The 19,848-nt window shown below is 36.4% G+C and overlaps 1 protein-coding gene across 1 annotated transcript; it reads right to left on the bottom strand.

The window, feature by feature from the left end:
• Positions 1-2,032: 2,032 nt before the first annotated feature.
• Positions 2,033-19,811, bottom strand: LOC126966263 (gustatory and odorant receptor 22-like). Its single transcript, XM_050810243.1, has 7 exons — positions 19,772-19,811; positions 16,953-17,053; positions 15,506-15,644; positions 12,777-13,027; positions 11,366-11,626; positions 5,726-5,885; positions 2,033-2,073 (listed from the first exon to the last, which is right to left on the bottom strand). Exons 1-6 carry the CDS (start codon positions 19,809-19,811, stop codon positions 5,844-5,846), a joined length of 834 nt encoding a protein of 277 aa, XP_050666200.1. The 3' UTR covers positions 2,033-2,073; positions 5,726-5,843.
• Between the last annotated feature and the right edge of the window lie 37 nt (positions 19,812-19,848).

Raw genomic sequence — 19,848 nt, 5'->3', positions numbered from 1 at the left:
TTAAAATCATATTTAAGCGAAAGAGTTCAGATAGTCGATGTAAATGGCAAACAGTCTTCGGGTAAACCTGTGGGAATAGGTGTTCCACAGGGTTCTATTCTCGGTCCTTTCTTGTTTCTTATATAAATTAACGATCTACCGCTTGTGGTAGATGATAGCCATGAGATTGTTTTGTTTGCTGATGATACTTCACTTATTTTTAGATTGAAGCGACGTGTAGATATTGATGACGAGGTAAACAATGCACTCTCAAAGATAGTGCGTTGTTTTGAGACGAATAATCTGCAGTTAAACGGTAAAAAAACAAAGTGTAAACGGTTCATTACACCAAACACAGCGGAAGTACAAACCAACGTACTTATAAATGACCAGAGATTGGAACTTGTGGACACTACGGTCTTCTTGGGTATCACGTTAGATAAAAAGCTTCAGTGGGGTCCACATATTGCCCATCTAGCAGATAGATTAAGCTCTGCGGCATATGCAGTTAGAAATATTAGAGAGTACACGAATGTTGCGACCGCTAGATTAGTGTACTTCAGTTATTTCACAGCATCATGCGGTATTTTACTATGTGGTCATGCTGCTGACATTGATATAGTGTTTGCTCTGCAAAAGAGAGCTGTTTGTGCTGTATATCAGCTTGGTTATAGACAGTCTCTCAAAGAAAAATTTAAAGAAATAAATATTATGACTATTCATTGTCAGTACATTTATGAAAATTTAATATACGTTCACAAAAATCGTCACCTTTTTGCTCTTAATAGTGATTTTCATTATTATAAGACTATAAGAAATAAGGGATTGCTTGGAACTAATTCTAGTAGGCTTCATAAGGTACATAGGCTTTAAGGGTAAATGTATACACTTCTATAATAAAGTCCCAGCCACTGTTCAGGCATTATCTATAAATAAATTTAAATGTTTTATAAAAAAAATGGCTCTGTCGTAAATCCTATTACTCCACTGCTGAATATCTAAATTATCGGACAGCCTGGGACTAGATTATGATTTCTTTATAGCGATAGAAATGACTGTACAATATTGTATATTTTTATTGAAAAGAGCGCAAAAAAAGAATGCTGGGAGAGCTTCTTTCTCAGAGCGCCATTTGTTTCCGAAGCGGTAGTAGTATCTAGTAGTTATTAGAAATGACATCAAAAAGAATTTTAAAGGAATCAATTTTGAGAAAATATTATTTTAGCCTTTTTATGCCTTTATTATTATTGTAATTATTTTCAATAATTAGAGTAACAATGTAACACGGACTTCGCTAACTAAACCAATATAATAACATATATTTTTTAGAATACATATATTTAGATAGAATACATTTAATATTTCTCCAGTTTGGTTGTAATAGTAATAGAAACCCGTAGTCTACAGCCACGTGATTCAATAGATCTATTGACCCATTTCTGTCTGTTTCAGTAATCAAATAAAAGCTCTCCGTAGCTTTTAAATTCTGTATTTTAAGCAGATAAGGAGTCTGTAACAGACAACGTGATCAAAATATTATATCGCAAGTCTTATATGCTAAGACCGTTGGTGGCGATTCCTATCACGTAGGTTACAACGAGGTTTCGAATTTCGAACTCACATGAACGTTGTTCAAAGTTATTGGTAATGTTCAAAATGTTGTAAAAGAAATGGGAGATTACCAGGAGACTCCTTTGCGGATGCCGGCTACGTTATGGGTACCACAACGGCGCCTATTTCTGCCGTGAAGCAGTAATGTGTAAACATTATTGTGTTTTGGTCTGAAGGGCGCCGTAGCTAGTGAAATTACTGAGAAAATGAGACTTAACATCTTATGACTATAGGTGACGAGCGCAATTATAGAGCCGCTCAGAATTTTTGAGTTTTTTAGGAATCCTGAGTGGCACTGCATTGTAATGGGCAGGTCGTATCAATTACCATCAGCTCAACGTCCTGCTCGTATTGCCTCTTATTTTAATTAAAAAATATATGAATAAAAAAAAGGTCACAAGGAATACCAACCTCTTTTTGTGTCGGTCTGTCTACTGACAACACATCTATTGATAGAAGAGTATCTTGTACACCTGCAGCCACCTATGATATTAAATTTAAAAAATATTAAAATGTCTGGCACAATGTACGAAATATTCGGCAAATTAAAAATTAAAAGAACATGCACAGACAGAAAAATAGAGTATGTGGTTAAGAACGTACGGCAGAAGTGAAAACTTTATTGGCAATCGCGATTAATTTATGTATATATAGTAATTATATTACGTATTATATACCATTATAGTACCAATAATAACTATTAAATTAATAATAGCAGCTACCAGATAGACTCAGCTCTGCGGCATATGCCGTTAGAAAGATTAGTGAGTACACGAATGTTGCGACCGCTAGATTAGTGTAATTCAGTTAGTTTCACAGCATTATGACGTACGGTATTTTACTGTGGGGTCATGCTGCTGACATTGATATAGTGTTTACTCTGCAAAAAAGAGCTGTTCGTGCTATATATCAGCTTGGTTATAGACGGTCCTCTCAAAATAAACATTTAAGGAAATAAATATTATGACTTTTCATTGTCAGAACATTTATAAAAATTTGATATATGTTGACAAAAATCGTCAGCTTTTTGCTCTTAATCGTGATTTTCGTTATTTTAACACTAGAAATAAGGGATTGCTTGTAACTAATTCGAGTAGCCTTCATAAGATACATATTAGTTTTAAAGGTTAATGTATTATACACTTTTATACTTAAACCCAGCCACCGTTCAGGCATTATGCATAAATAAATTTAAATGTTTTATTAGGAAATGGAGCATTCGTAAATCCTACTACGCCACAGCTGAATATTTAAGTGATTCGACAGCTTGGGACTAGATTATGATTATTTTATAGCAATAGCAATGAGAGTTGTATATTTCATGAAAAAGAGAGCAAAAAAAAATGCTGGGAGAGTTTCTTGCGCCACTTCTTCTCTCTCAGAGCGCCATTTGTTTCCGAAGCGATAGTAGTATCTAGTATATTAGAAATGATATCAAAAAAATCTAAATGAATTAATTTTGAGAAAATAAATGCCAAAAAAAGACCAACTGATTGTGTCTTTCTCGCTCGGGTACACTCGGCGGTCTCGAGTTCACCCGATCGTGCCTTTCGTTCGTGCCCAATCAAAAAATTTGAGTAAATAATTGAAATTTGAAAATTTTTGACTAACAAATTATACTCTGTGGCGCTAAAATGGCGAGAAATACATAAACATTAATTGAAAAATTAAAATACAGAATTCACCTAAATAAATCAATTTTCCATAACATCATTTCGGAACTGGTAGTAATCTAGTAGCCGCGAGCTAGCGTAGTCATTGATATCTACTTCTTCCATGCCGCGTCGTAGCCGTCAAAATTCGTAGGTCAATAGCGCCTACGTAAGGGTAATTAAAATTTTGTTTTCTAAATGTATAATTTTTTTGTTTGAAAAGTTCAAAATTATAATTCACAATTAAAATTTGAAGAAAGAAATTATGAACGATGCGGGGCTCGAACCCACGACCTCTGCCGTTCCGTGCTCAAATTCAAATTCAAGTATTTTTATTCAAAATAGGATTTATAATCACTTATTGAACGTCAAAATCTACCACCCATTCAAAAGAGACTGCCTCAGACCTGAGAAGAATGGGCGCAAGAAACTCAGCGGGCTTTTTTTTATATAAAATATGGTTTACAATGTAATATCGTACAATAAACATTTATAATTCAAGAGCCTGGGGGTGTTCGCTTTAATCCCAGTCCGTGGTGTCATTAAGAAAATATTTTAGGCTATAATAACCTTTCCCACACAAACGTTTTTTAACAATTCTTTTTCGTATTATAATTTCGTAACACATTTGTTTTGTACATTTTCTGGGATCATATTGTAGAAGCATATACATCGCCCAACAAAAGACTTACTAACTCGACCCAACCGAGTAGTAGGCATAACAAGTTTATGTTTGTTCCTCGTGTTAACATTATGAATGTAACAGTTTCTAGAAAATTCCTCAATGTGCTTATGAACATACAAAACATTGTCAAAAATGTATTGAGAAGCAACAGTCAAAATGTTTATTTCTTTAAATTTTTCTCTTAATGATTCTTTAGGACCTAGGTTATAAATCGCGTGAATAGCCCTCTTCTGCAGCACAAAGATAGTATTAATATCGGCCGCACTGCCCCATAACAATATACCATAGGTCATAATACTATGAAAATAACTAAAGTATACTAATGTCGCCGTATCTATGTCAGTTAACCGTCTGATTTTCTTAACCGCATATGCTGCAGAACTAAGCCTATTCGCCAATCCTTCAATATGGGGGCCCCACTGCAATTTGGAATCAAGAGTAATCCCAAGAAATATAGCAGATTCCACTGGTTTTACCACCTCTCCATTTAATAAAATATTCGCATCTACATTTTTGACATTTGGCGCGGTGAATTTAATATATTTGGTTTTATGATTATTTAACAATAAGTTATTGGCGCTAAACCAGTACACGATGTCAGATAGAGCATTGTTTACTTCGTCATATAAAACTTGGCTTCGTTTCACTTTGAATATAAGTGAAGTGTCATCCGCAAACAATACCACCTTGTGTTTTTTTTCTACAAGGTTAGGTAGATCATTTATATAAATTAGGAAGAGGAAGGGTCCAAAATAGACCCTTGTGGTACCCCCATACCGAGAGGAGTCCCAGGAGATCTCCTGCCATTCACCTCGACCCTCTGAATCCTATTATTTAAATATGAGATCAGAAGATCGAGTGCAGATCCTCTTATACCATAGTGGCATAGCTTCCTGACCAGCGTTGAATGTTGAACACAATCAAAAGCCTTAGATAAATCACAGAAGATACCAAGTGCATTCTGTGATTCCTCCCAGGCCTCAAAAGCCTGCTAGTGCTCTAATCAACTGAGCTAACCGTTCGAGTGACGTATCGTCAAAAAATCTTGTATGCTTTGTTCAACTCTTAGTCCTTATTTGTGTATTAATCCTTTCTAGGATTCTAGTGAGGGTTATCACTTTAAAAACATAACAGATTTTTTAGATTTACAAGAGCGACATCTCAAGTCAATTTCATAATATGCAAATATTGGGGTTGAGCAGGTATCAACTGTAAAATAGATCCTGTAGATGAAGCCACAATCTGAGAGTTGAACAAAGCATACAAGATTTTATGACGATACGTCACTCGAACGGTTAGCTCAGTTGGTTAGAGCACTAGCACGGAACGCCAGAGGTCGTGGGTTCGAGTCCCGCATCGTTAATAAAATTTTGTTTTTCAAATTTTATTTGTGTATTAATCCTAGAAGTGAGTGTTATCACATTAAAAACATAACAAATTTGTATAAAATTATAATTATTTATTTTAATTTTTAGAATTTTTTTCGATTACGGTGAAGTAGCTCTGCCCGTGTCTTCATTTAGTGTCGCCATTCGCATGTCGCTGTATATTAAAAAAAAACAAAAAATTAAACAACCGTAAGTGGGCGATACTACCTACAAGATATTATAGGGTCTGTGCCGATGCTAGCGCATGGCTAGATTACTTACAGGTTGTTTCAAAATGATATTATGTAAATTGATTTATTTGGATGATGAAATTAAATAGATTTTGAGTGTTATCTCATCATTTTCGTAATGCTTACAAACAATAATACAAATCTATACTCTATTTTGTTAAGTAAACACAAATCATATACCTCGAGTGTAGATTTATGCGAGCAGTCTGCGAAGATGAACAGAAGAGTGGAGCAGTACGCAGCGTCGACAAAGAGACCCATCTCCTTGAAGGTGAACCCGAACCCGTGGTCCACGATCTCAGAGAGAGCACCGTATATCGCTATTGTTATGTTGAAAAACCTTATAACAAAAGAGAAGCTGTTATAACAAAAATAGATCTTTCTAATAATAATTTATATGTTTGGTTATATTGTCCACTGTACTGCTACTGCACGAGCTCGTCAAAGAACAACAGCATGTAGATACTACAGATAATATTTTGACAGGCTCTCTACAGGTTCGATTATTGTGTATTACTTCAAGTCGGCCCACACAGTAGCGTTACACAGGTCCGGCCACATATGGAATTTTTCTGTCATCTCTGCTCTGGCGCACATTTGAGCCAAACCATTTGACCGCGTGCAGCGTAGAGCTGCGCGGATTGTCAGGGATCAAGATCGGGCGTAGAGACGTGGTGTGTTTCTTTGTGTGTTTTCTAACGCATGTATCACGGGGAGTGTTCCTAAGAGCTGTTTCACCTGATTCCTGCCGCCGAATTCTACCTTCGTACGACACACCACTAATAATTAGCCATTATATCATCTCCGCCGTCCGAATGTGTAGTGTACCTACACAGTGCAGTTTTCAAGGAACTCTCTTTCACTTGAATGCTGTGGAATGAACTTTCAAATGAGAGAGAAGAAACGGCAACGCAAAGGCATTTTTTTTCTCAAAATTGATTCCTTTCGTATTATTTTTCATGTCATTTCTAAAATACTAGTTACTACTACCGCTTCGGAAACAAATGGTGCTCTGAGAGAGAAAAAGCGGCGCAAGAAACTATCCCAGCATTCATTTTTTGCGATCTTTTTAATAAAAATATACAATATTGTACTTTCATTGCTATTGCTATAAAATAATCATAATCTAGTACCAGGCTGTCCGATCACTTAGATATTCAGCTGTATAGTAATAGGATTTACGACACAGCCATTTTTTTTATAAAACATTTAAATTTATTTATAGATAATGCCTTAACAGTGACTTTATTATAAAAAGTTATACATTTACCCTTAAAGCTATTATGTATCTTATGAAGCCTACTAGAATTAGTTACAAGCAAACCCTTATTTCTAGTGTTATAATAATGAAAATCACTATTAAGAGCAAATAGGTGACAATTTTTGTGAACGTATATTAAGTTTTCATAAATGTACTGACAATGAACAGTCATAATATTTATTTCTTTAAATTTTTCTTTAAGAGACTGTCTATAACCAAGTTGATACATAGCACGAACAGCTCTCTTTTGCAGAGCAAACACTATATCAATGTAGCAAACACTACGTCAATGTAACAAAAACTATATCAATGTAGCAAACACTATTTCAATGTAGCAAACACTACGTCAATGTTGCAAACACTACGTCAGTATAGCAAAAACTACGTCAATGTAGCAAACACTACGTCAATGTAGCAAACACTACGTCAATGTAGCAAACACTACGTCAATGTTGCAAACACTACGTCAATATAGCAAAAACTACGTCAATGTAGCAAACACTACGTCAATGTAGCAAACACTACGTCAATGTAGCAAACGCTACGTCAATGTAGCAAACACTACGTCAATGTAGCAAACACTACGACAATGTAGCAAACCACTACGTCAATGTAGCAAATACTATGTCAATGTAAAAAAACACTATGTCAATGTAGCAAACACTATGTCAATGGTGGTACACTATGTCATTGGCGAGTTTGTTCTCCTGTTCTATAAAAAAAAGACACTTACATAAATAGACAGTACGTAGAATAAGTTCTAGCATAAGCATTTCCTAAAGACTGCAACAACTCTGACAAGTTGAGCCACAGGAAACGGTAGCTTGAAATCAGACGTGCACTGCATTCGATGCTCACATCCTGAAATTAGATTTACATGTCACAGCAAATGACATCTTAATGTAGAATGTAGATAAAATAAAATTGTTGTAGTATTATATGTTAGAAGAAGACAAAATACTTATTGAAACCTTTTTGGGTTACCATATTATATTTTATGTACTTATTATATTAAATTGGGGACCTTGGCGTAGGAAACAGCAAATTATACAACCCACGCCATCCCTATATCCTCAAAATGTCGTGAAAGATAGTTTAAGCCAGCACTAGGTAAATGACAGTTGGAATTTGCTGCAAAAGTAATTATAATAATAATAATCATTTATTCAATACTAATAATATGTGGTACAGAATCTTTTGTGCCCTACCCTCTGCGGTAGGATACCCTGAGTTGCAGAGGCTAGGTCCTTCCGAAAGGCATTATTATACATAATAAGTAAACGCACTAAAAAGAGGTATGTGTGTGTGCGTGTGTTTGTGTGTGCGTATGTGTGTATGTGGGCATGTGTGTCTATGTGTGTGTCTTCTTTTTTTGATTGAATGATGAATTGATGCTTAAATTATAATTTTAAGAACGTTTTCTGTATCGTCGTATTTTAATACTACTAGCCACGATTTTAAAGATTTTGTTAAAGAGTATTTATTTATTTTACTTATAGTTTTATTAAATTTACTGAAAGAGTTATAAGCTTACGCCGAATTAAATTCATATTGTACTTAGCAAAGCCTGTTTTAGTGATTGGCGTACGAAATGTGGTTTTTCTGTTATTATCATTAGAGTTTATATTACTTTTTACATAAAATCGTGAAATTATTCCATAAATATATTGCTGACGGACACTGAGAAGTTTACTTCTTTATGTAATTGGTTGGTTGGGTACCTAAATGGCTTATTGAAAATTGTTTTTAGTAGAGTTCTGTGCGCTCGTCGATAAACTTATGTATTTATATAAATGGATAATTGTTTAAATGTTATCGTTTCACTCCAACACCGTTCAACCGTACACAATGTTAATTGTCATGTAGATTTTTTTTTTGTGTAGAATGTTTCTGAACTGGCCTCTTTTCGCATCTCCCTACCAGGTGGCTCTGTAGTATACTTTATTGTATGAAGAAGTATGCTATGTTGTATGCTGTAGTATGCTTCTTTTTATGAAAATAAGGGACGAGACGAGCAGGACGTTCCGCTGATGGTAATTGATATGTCCTGCCCATTACAATGCAGTGCCGCTCAGGATTATTGAAAAACTCGATAATTCTGAGCGGCACTACAACTGCGTCACCTAGAGACAAAAGTTGTCAAGTCTCATTTGCCCAGTAATTTCACCAGCTACGGTGCCCTTCAGTTCAAAACACAGTACCTAGCGCTTACACATTACTGCTTCACGGCAGAAATAGGCGCCGCGCTTTGCTATGCTGGTTGGTATGCCAACCTCTGCACCATACAAATTATATTGAAAATCAGCATGTATATGTATTTTTTCGTGGAGAATTTGTTTTGGTCATTCACCCGCAGCGGCCGCATACTAAATTCTATATTATCGTTTCAATCCAATCCGATTCCTATATCCATATATCTTTTTATATGGTATCCTGCTATGTTTGAATACGAAGAAAGGAATTTGCCGTGGTGCCATTGCTATCCCGTATTTTTTAGAGTTTTAGATTGAGCGCGATACTCATTTAAGGCTTGCAAATTCGCTAGTTCCTATTTACTTTCTTATAAAATTAAAAAACTGCAATGTATGATGTAAGTCAACGTCAGTTTATAACGCAGCGCAGCTCGAATTGACGGGGACCCAGTGCTCTGTGAACGGCTGGATCACTTGGCGTTGCGTAGAGATGTCGCTTAATTGTGTGGCTTCTACCGCATTTATCACGGGGAGTGTTCCGAAGAGCTGTTTAACCTGATTCCTGCCGCCGAATTCCACCTTCGCTCGACACGCCACAAGTTACGTTATCATCCCCACCATCTGGATGTGTGGCGGTCCTCCACAGTGCGGTTTTCAAGGAGCCTTCTTCCACGTAGTACAAAGCTTTGGAATGAGCTTCCTTGTGCGGCGTTTCAGGGGCGATACGACATGGGTACCTTCAAAAAAAGCGCGCACACCTTCCGTAAAGGCCGGCAAGGCTTCTGTGATTGCTCTGGTGGTGCAGGAGAATGTGGGCGGCGGTGATCACTTAACACCAGGTACGCTCGTTTGTCCTCCTATTCCATAAACAAAAAAAAAAGACTATGCTTCAAAAGAAATAAATAGCCTTGGGCATTTGCATTTGGCAATTACAAATTACAGCGAATATTATACTTTTAAAAATTTGCTTCTTTAGTTCTATAAAACCAATCTCTTAATTCAATGTAATTCTTAGCAAAACATAATGTTTTCAGATGTGTAACTATGAGTTAACACAATTTTAATTAATTTAAAACTGTTACAGGAATTCGTGACAATGTAAACAGTCGAAGCGACCCGAACCCCGAGGAGACGAAATTCCAGCGTCGTTCAATCTAATTGGGAAATTAATTTCACGAGGACTAACGGTAAATCTATAAGCTTACTGATCAGTATATTGATTGATATTATTTGCTTACAAAACCCAGCGACAATTCACTGTGGCTCAATCTTATAATACAAAAGTGGTCAATGGAATCCATAAAATAAAAGATGTCATCTAAGTATTTCACATCGAAAACCTCCCAAACGCTGCCGTGTACAAGGGTAGACAGTATTGTCGTATTCTACCACACAAGTGGAAACGGCAAGACAGCCGTCAAAAAACTGCCAATATTTACGTGTCCCTAGACAAAAATACCAGAGATAATTTTTTACCCGGTGTATTATTAATTGCTCTTGTCTCTAAGAGCCATAAAAAAAGTGCAACGCTTTTGAAGACAAAATATATTTGTATTTATTTGGCTTTAGATGGCGGCGGCCATTTTTGTTTAACATACATCGGGAACAACAGGATTTTTTTTTATTTTTATATAAAAATATGTATATTCATTACTGCCAGCGGGCTGCCAGGGTTTTGTAGTCCATCGCCTCAACCAGCCCTTGTTGTAATGGGTCTTGCTTCCTTTTTCGTCTTCTCACGGCTTGAGTACTCAATAGTGGCTAGGCATGCGGCGTCGCGTCGTTGTATTTTTTTTATTGCCTCCTTTATGATGGGACATGCCAGATAATGATGTATCTCGTCAATACAAGCAAATCAGGGTGCATTTACAACTGTCCCAAAGATAGTGTTTTGTGCTCTTTGCAGACATATACGTCACTGGAAATTCCCCTTATTTGAATGCCATAGGTCCTAAAGGTTTGATGACTGTCTTGTACAGAAGTAATTTATTTCCTAAGGTTAATGAGTTAATTGTTGATACTGAATTCGGTGGTTCCATCCCATTAGGCCCCTTAAATTCAGGGTTGCCAAATAAATTAAGGTTGCCTTCAGTTCGTTTATGCTTCATATGGGAACAGTAACTAAAATAATAAAATATCAACTCAGCTTATGTGTACTTGATTATTCACAGCATTTTTTACTTCTATGAGTTGGTTTGTAGGTCATATAGGGATTAATACATGCAAGATACTCAAAAATTAGAACTACAGTATCTACTTGTGACAAAACATATTTATCTCAGTAAATACCGGAAATGGACCTCACAAGCGATTGCGGATGATAGTACAGAAGAGTGGACTTGATGAAAGTAAAATTATAATACAAACCCTGCGAAAGCATTCCGATAGACTTTGTGAAGCCGTTTTGATACCCCTGCAGTTGATATACCAGAGGGCACAGTTCATGTTGATCATTGTGATGATGTGGTAATAGGCAGTTGTATGCCGCAGAAGGAAACCTTCGAGCAGAGCGCTCAGGCTCAGCAGGAAGCACACAGCCAGTAATAAACAACCCACGCTGAGGATCACGATGATGGTTTTTAAATTCGGAAATTGCAGATTTTCTCCGGTCACCCTGTAGTATCTAACCTAAAAATTACGGAGAAAACAATTTAACAAGCTGTACTAGAGAATCAATACGAGAGGACAATTTAAATGAATCATAAGGGAAACATTAGCACCTTTAAGCTTACACTATAAGGCTTAAGGGCTGGTAGTGCATCTCTTTACATATTGCGGTTGTCCTGTGGTGGCTGATTTCAACGTTCACTCAGATGTTTGTTATCACACACCTTTTTTAAAGAAATAGGAGGACAAACGAGCGTATGGGTCATCTGATGTTAAGTGATCACCACCGCCCACATTCTCTTGCAACATCAGAGTATGCGCTTTTTGAAGGTACCCTTGTGGTATCGTCCTGGAAACACCGCACAAGGTTGCTCATTCCACTGCTTGGTTGTGCCTAGAAGAAAGTACCTTGAAAACCGCACTGGAGAGACAGCCACACATCCAGATGGTGGGGATGATATCCTAATTCGTGGCGCATCGTGCGAAGGTAGAATTCGGCGGCAGGAATCAGGTGAAACAGCTCTTCAGAACACTCCCCGTGATAAATGCGGTAGGAATATACATAATGATCTCTTATGATGAAGTCTTATCGGCTTAGGTATTTCGTGATGAGTTATATGACACCCCTTAATCAGAATTAGTAAAAAATCTTTAAGTAAATGTTTATCATTGCGATATCCACACAAGTGGGAAAAGAGGTGCGGCAGAGGACGCTTGCAGTGGATCACTAAGGAATTTGTGAATATGTTTTTGCTAAATTGGAATATGTAAATATTAATATAATTACTTGTATAAACAAAGAGATACAGGTGAGAGAAAGACGGAGCCAAAGTACAAATTATGATGCTCCTTATATGGCAGAGCAGTCGGGGTTAGCCCTATTAAGTTATTTAATCATAATAATAAAATATATTTTTAATAAAGAAGAAGTTACGTACTATTTGATGTCAAAGCATAGCTACTAATATGTGATGTTGACATCCCTATACGCGCATCATCTCGCGGTACACCTGCGTGTATCAACGCTAGTAGGGAAGATTTTCTACTTACTCGGGGTCGCACCCCCCGGTATTTTCCAGAACATAAATTTACTTTACCTAGTTGTGCTAGGGTTACAGTACAACTTAAGTAATACATTAAGTAGCTACAAATATAAGCATTAATTTCGTACTTGAAATTTTCCCCAGTTTGTTTTATAAATAGCAACTTGCTTGGCCACGCCCCAGCCCACGAATGGTATCCAGAAGTGGGGCACAAGGAAAACTACGAAGAGGATAGCATAGATGTAGTCGTCAAACTTTCTGATCGAGCGCAGGATCATTATTCTTTCATAGCCGACGTAGAGAACGACCAGAGTGGATACAATGTAGAAGCAGATGGCATACGTTGTCGCGTTGGACCTCCAACTGAATGTTATTGTACCTGGGAACGGAGTAATAATAAAATTTCCTGAGCACCAATACAGTGCCATTGATGAAAATACTGATTACTTTTTCCTATTTCTAATGATGGTGCAGATTTTTCGGCCAGTTCTTTATGAATTAACCTTAGATCATTTATACGTCTAAATAGACTATGACAGCTGTGATAACGTCGAAAAAGAATAGACTTTAGAACTAATCTCTATAATATCGTTCTCAATATTAAGTCTATGTCTTACTTGAGATAAAAATCGTAACTATCGGTGACTTTTCTGTCCCAACTTATCGGCGGTAACTCACCTTATCCGTACAAGCTGTCTGTCAATGGGATGACGTATAGTTTACCAGCGATAGAAGTTTGTATGGAAATTTTAATTCACGCGTCCCAATATAAGGCGATAAGAATGAGTTATCGGGTATATTGGGACAGCTTCAGATTATTGAAAAAAAGCTAATTACTGACAGTAGAAGGTAGTAATTTATCTCTATCTGTTGATAGTATATTGGGAACGGCCGTTAGAGCAATTCACGCACACTAACACAAAGTGTCATACAAATCGCGAGTATAAGACGTAAGTACCTTGTCACGTACACTAAACTAATATTACAGGCCTGTTTTAATCAGTTATCGAACAGCAAGAGACTCTATCTAGACGAATAAATTATCTAGGGAATTAATACAATTTAACAATTACAGTTAAAAGAAATTTTCTTGTTGAGAAATTCTACTCTAAAAAAAGCATTAATTGAAGTTAAAATTTAGTTTGGTAGACTTGTTTTGATTTGTAGTAGAACTTTACAAAAGTAGGTAGATAATTTAGGTAATTCTTAAGGATTGTAGGCACTTTATATTATCTCCTATTTATATGGTTAATTAAGCATTAATTGTTATTACATTATTAGTTACATTAATCCAAAATAGGTAGGCACAGATAATTTTGGACCCAGTTATGTATCTATTTTTCATATAAATTAAATTGTCTATCTCTCTCTCTCTATCTCTCTCTCTAGCTGTTTCTCACCCAAAACCATCTTTTTGGGCTTCGACCTCTGGATTTTTCTACCATGTTTCCAGTAACAATGACCTCCAAATTGTTCGATATTTTCCGTGGGATATGCCCGAAGTACTTTAATACGGCGGAGAATGGACATACTACGTTCTGTACGAGTATTTTATGTAAGTCAAAGATTACAAGCAAGTTAGAAGAATAAAGGTATATTATGCTCACATAGGTGGAAAGACATATCTACTACAGGAGGTATAATATATAATATACCCATATTTTCAATATTTCTTCAGAATTTTGTTAAGTTACAATTTAAGTCGGGATTTATAAATGCTGAATAAAAGCAAATCAAACTAGTACAAGTTCAATCTATTCACAACGTCCGCTAACATTCTTATGTTACTACGAACCAAAAATCGAGAGATAAAATAAATTGTAATCATAGTTTCTACGCATTTAAATAACGATAATTATTAGCAGTTACTCGCGACTTAAACGCATTTACCAGTGCAATTATAATAGTTGGTGTTCTAATACTGCCACATCATCACACAAAACAAACAAATGTTTGACTTACTTTGCAAATCCGACTACACTTGCTAACAGAATTTTCAATATGGATTCAGTAGATCCAGAGATTACACCCCCCCCCCCCCTAAAGTTACATTTTTATTATTATTTCAGTTAACCCGACGTTTCAAAACCTTTCCATATGTCGTTTTCAGGGGGACTGCAGATGAAATGGGTCAAAGATAGCACCTTTACTCATTTCATCTTTAGACCTTTATAAGTTATTAAAATGTGTAACACTCGCGTTAATCAAAGTAATTTAATTTGTAATCGCAACCGCATGCTCCCCATTCTTGTCAAAGATGTGCAGACCTTTCGCATTTCATCGACATTTGAGTGAAATGTCAATATACACACCAGCCTAGCGAAACTCTCTAAGAAAAAAGCGATTCACTCGATTGTATGACACGTGCAGTCATTGATAGATTGGCAGATGACGGCTATAATATTGTAAAAAAAAAAGGAGATCGAAATAGAAATGTTTTACGGCCGTTCCCAATATACTATCTACAGATAGAGATAAATTACTACCTTCTACTCTCAGTAATTTGCTTTCAATAATCTGAAGCTATCCCAATATACCCGATAAGTCATTGTTATCGCCTTATATTGGGACGCGTGAATTGCAATGTCCATACAAATTTATATCGCTGGTAAGCTATACGTCGCCCCACTGACAGACAGCGGATAAGGTAAGTTACCGTCGATAAGTTTATTGGGACAGAAAAGTCAACGATAGTTACGATTTTTATCTCAAGTAAGAGATAGACTGAATATTAGGAACAGCCGTTAAGCAACTGTTCGCTTTCAAACTTAGCCGGATTATACTTCGTCGCCAATCGCATTATTGTACCTAATTACTGCTACTATTACGTAGTATTTACATCCTCTTTGATACACACCTGGCCGTGACCTTGTTATAGGCATCACTGCCAGAGCTCTAAACAGTACCAACAGTAGCTTATGGTCGCGGTAGAATTGATCGTGAATCTCACACGTGTCTCCATCTTGTGACGAGAGCAGCTTCCGTTGTTCACGCTCCTGATAAAGAAGAACGTAGTATAACACAAAAATTAAGAAAAATCAAGTACCTAATATGATATCCTCTACACTGTAGACTGTAGAGTCTACAGACTCCTCAAATAAAAATAAAATAAAGTAATAAATATTTTTTTTAGAATTGAAATAGATATGCGATCATATATATATCGCATATCTATTGGTACTGGCTTTTACCCGCGACTTCGTGCAATAGTTACTTTGGCCAGAAATTTTATTTTTTAATATACTCACTTTGTATATAATACACTACAAATTGCTATGGTTAATGTATTGAAAAGCTACCAACTATTATATACTTTTATCCCCACACAGTTCTAAATTTTAAAAACGCTATAACAAATATTTATTTATTTCTTATCAAGTGCCTAAATACGAATTTTCACGGTGTTATCTTCGATAATGACGAACTTTCGCACAAACTTCCATCCCCTATTTCAACCCCACCCTTTTTATCCGCGATAAAAGGTAGCCTATGTCCTTTCCCAAGCTCTTGTCTATCTCTGTACTAAAATTCATCAAAAGCGGTTCAGTGGTTTACGCGTGAAAGCATCACAAACCAACTTACATTCACATTAATAATATTAGTAGGAATGTATCTGCTATTACTATTATTTCTCTATTCTATCTACTATGCGAACATTTAATATTTCAACTGAATTGTATCTGTAATATATAATCCGTACACCTTACATTCATGTGGCTTCAAAATTCACCAAGGGATTATTTATTCTTTCTGACATGAGACGTAAGTAGGTTTTAGGCGTTTACACAGAAATATACTTCAAGGCGAAATGCAACTATTTATTTCACAAATAAAATTTGAAAAACAAAATTTTATAAACGATGCGGGATTCGAACCCACGATCTCCGGCGTTCCGTGCCGGTGTTACAATATGTTATGTTTTCTGAGAGTTGAATTATTGGGGTTGAGCAGGTTATCAACTGTAAAGTAGATCCTGTAGATGAAGCCACAACCTGAGAGTTGAACAAAGCAAACAGAATTTTATAACGAGGCGGTACTCGAACGGTTAGCTCGGTTGGCTAGAGCACCGGCACGGAACGCCGGAGGTCGTGGGTTCGATTCCCGCATCGTTCAAAAAATTTTGTTTTTCAAATTTTATTTGTGTATTAATCCTAGAAGTGAGGGTTATCACTTTAAAAACATAACATATTGTTTAACTATTTATTTATTAGGTATACCCTAGCGTAACACCTCAGTCTAATTAGGCACGGAGTAAATTACGCCTACAGAATTTATCACCTAAAGAATGGCATTTTAGAACTTACGTAATCCCTGGGAGATTTTTCATATATGTTTCGATTTAACTGAACGTGTCTCATGTCATTTTGTAATAGCGAGTAATCTATTGCCTCGTCGAAGTGATGGTCTGATATCATCCCTCTGTATCTAGCAATCAGGCGGCTATACACAACGCTCTCTATGTCAGCTATGAACTTTCTAGAATATTGTATATATTTTGTTGCTATGTAACTAATGGCAGTTCATTTGAATGTGTCAACAAAGCCTATTCGTCTTTCATTAAATTTTAAAGCTAACGATCGTAACGTGAATTTAAATGATCTGAAACCTTGAGCTGCTAACGATGATAAATGATCCTAGACCGTATAATTTAAATAGCTCCAATTATATTAGGCACAGAGTGGCCTTTTGGTGCCTTTCAGGAGTTCAGAGGAGGAATCCAAAATCACTTTATTCATGTAGGTCACGCAAAATGAATGTCAAAAAAAATCTAATTGAATCCACTACGTAAAGGGTTGAGATGCGAAGAAGTAGGAAGAAACTCATTGCCACTCTTTTAAATCAAGATTTACATTGTTTTACAAATCATTTCAATTACAATATAATATGTAAAGTGATGCAACAAACACACTCAAACGTCAAATAGTCAATACCTTACACGAGTAAGTCAAAAAAGTAAATTAAAGTTATGGAGTACAGTAGCTGCACCATCCATACACACCGTAAATAAATAAATTACAATATTGAACGCTTACGAAGATCACGTAAAATTTTCGCGTGTCATGAATTTCGGTATAATATACAAGCTTAAGGGAATCCCGATCTTATGCCTTACACATTAAGGTCAAATATCTCATAACTAGCTCAACAGCTAGTTATGAGATATTTGACCTTTTTGTTTTAGTTGTGTAAACAATTTGTTTACACAACTGTAAACAAATTGTTTACTTGCACTGACCTTACTACACTGTTCATCCAAAATAATTCTTGGAGGTATCATCAATGAGACGAGAGGCGTACCTTTTGATTCATTCAGTGACAGGGAGTTCCTGGAGAGTATTTAAGTAGTTATAGTAAATTATTTGCGAAGTACAGGTGTACCTAATTACCGAAGCCTGTAGTCCTGACACGTAAGTTTTTTGAAACTAAGTAGTTCTAGTAAAATTGGTGCTGGTACCAATCAACCACAAATAACAAACCAAAAAATCAAACACAAATTATAGAACTATTCCGTAGTACTTACTTCTTTCCATGTACAAGACAAGGGCGCTAAGTATGCAATAAGATGCACTAATTATTATTGAATAAAATAATCTAACACACGAATCGACCATACACCCATAATAAAGGGCAAACTCGTTCTATTACCACCGTTCGGAGAACAAATAAGTTAATAACAAATAGTTACTCTTGGGTCAATAACAGAATATAATATACTCTATGGCGCTTGCAAGTTTGGCGCCACTGTGTCGGACGTGCGGGGAACGGCCCTTTAGCCGCATCACCGCATGGCACCTCGTAGGACGGACGAATCTATAATATACAGTTTATCAGTACAGTCTCTTTTTTTTACCTAGCCCTTTAAATTGTGACAAGTTGGTTACTAATTATTATATAGAAGGCATTGAAGAGCCCAAACAACCACCTTAGGAACACATATATAAAGCCAAATATAAATCAAGTACGATTTAATCTTTATCTGACCAATGAACATTCAGAACCCCGTGCCCCCTAACCTCAGTTGATTGACTGAATTGTTTCTATTGCTAATATACAGGTATTTGGTGTCCAACATGTTATAAATGGATGCACGTTACGAGCAAGTGTGATAAAAAATAATAACCAAGGATTTTCCGTACAAACTGAAAGCAGAGATCTAAAGTCAATGACATGGACGTTTTATAATATGTTGGAACTACAAAGATTGTTATAAGATCCACGCGACAAGCACGTGTGATTTATTCTTTGTCTTCATTTTATTATAATGTCTCCTTAGCTGGGACATCCAACAATGTGTCCACTGGTATATACCAGCTTGCTTGGAGAATGGCCTATGCCAAACCCAATAATTATGCATCTAGTTGGCTAGGTAGGAGATATTGGGGTATTCTGCGTTTCAGTCTTCTTGATACTTTCGTTCTTTTGGGCTTTTACTAATACACGTGTGATGAAGAATAAATTAATTACTTATTCAACATACAGCTGCTTGCATAATTCTTCAAAGGTTGAACCTTATATACCTAACTATTCTAACCCCCTTATTCATAATAGTCTGCTAACTTAAAGCATTGCTAATTCTCACTCTGTCTTCTTCTATTGACCTAAGTTAGAATGAGAAAAAACACTCCTAAACGGCTGTTTAAAGTTAGCGGACATTTTGAATAAGAGGGTAAGACAGAAGATAATAAAACATGTCAGGAAGTCAAAAGGTTTTGCATTTAATGGACTTCATGAATGTTTGAACCAAAACTCGACGGGTTTTCTTAATTAATAATTAAGGAGTTTTTTCTATATAAGAGGAAGCAAATGGGCAAGATCTTCACGGGTTGGGGATTGGTGAGGCAACCGCCCATGAAGTCAAGAGATGCGTTGCTGGCCTTTCAGATGGGAGAATCCTCTTTTCTTGAAGGTCCTAAATCCCTAAAGTCCCTATCGGTTCCGGAAAACAGCAGCCGGTAATTGATTCCACAGGGTGGCTGTGCGTGGTAAGAAATTTCTTGCAAAACGAGCGATTGTGGAATACCAGACGTCATCGTGATGCGGGTGGTATTTTGCATTTTGCCGTAATATCCGGTGATGGAATTCGGCCGCTGGAATCAACCCGAACCGAAGTTTCCATGGCCACCTTCCAATTTCAACATCAGACCCAGAAAATCTAAACACATCTGTTCTAAACTGTTTGCCACGACAAAGAGAAACCCA

Source organism: Leptidea sinapis, chromosome 9 (assembly GCF_905404315.1).
Source record: "Leptidea sinapis chromosome 9, ilLepSina1.1, whole genome shotgun sequence".
In the NCBI taxonomy this organism is placed as follows: Eukaryota; Metazoa; Arthropoda; class Insecta; order Lepidoptera; family Pieridae; genus Leptidea; species Leptidea sinapis.
This window is presented reverse-complemented; position numbering and strand designations above follow the sequence as displayed.

Bases quoted from the DNA above. Each gene is read 5' to 3' on its own strand.
- LOC126966263 (XM_050810243.1), bottom strand. From the start codon at position 19,811: ATGTGTTTAGATTTTCTGGGTCTGATGTTGAAATTGGAAG. The intron at 15,645-16,952 runs GTAAGTTCTAAA...CTTCTTTATCAG, and splicing joins AAAAATCTCCCAGGGATTAC to GAGCGTGAACAACGGAAGCT. The intron at 11,627-12,776 runs GTACGAAATTAA...CGTAATTTTTAG, and splicing joins CAAACTGGGGAAAATTTCAA to GTTAGATACTACAGGGTGAC.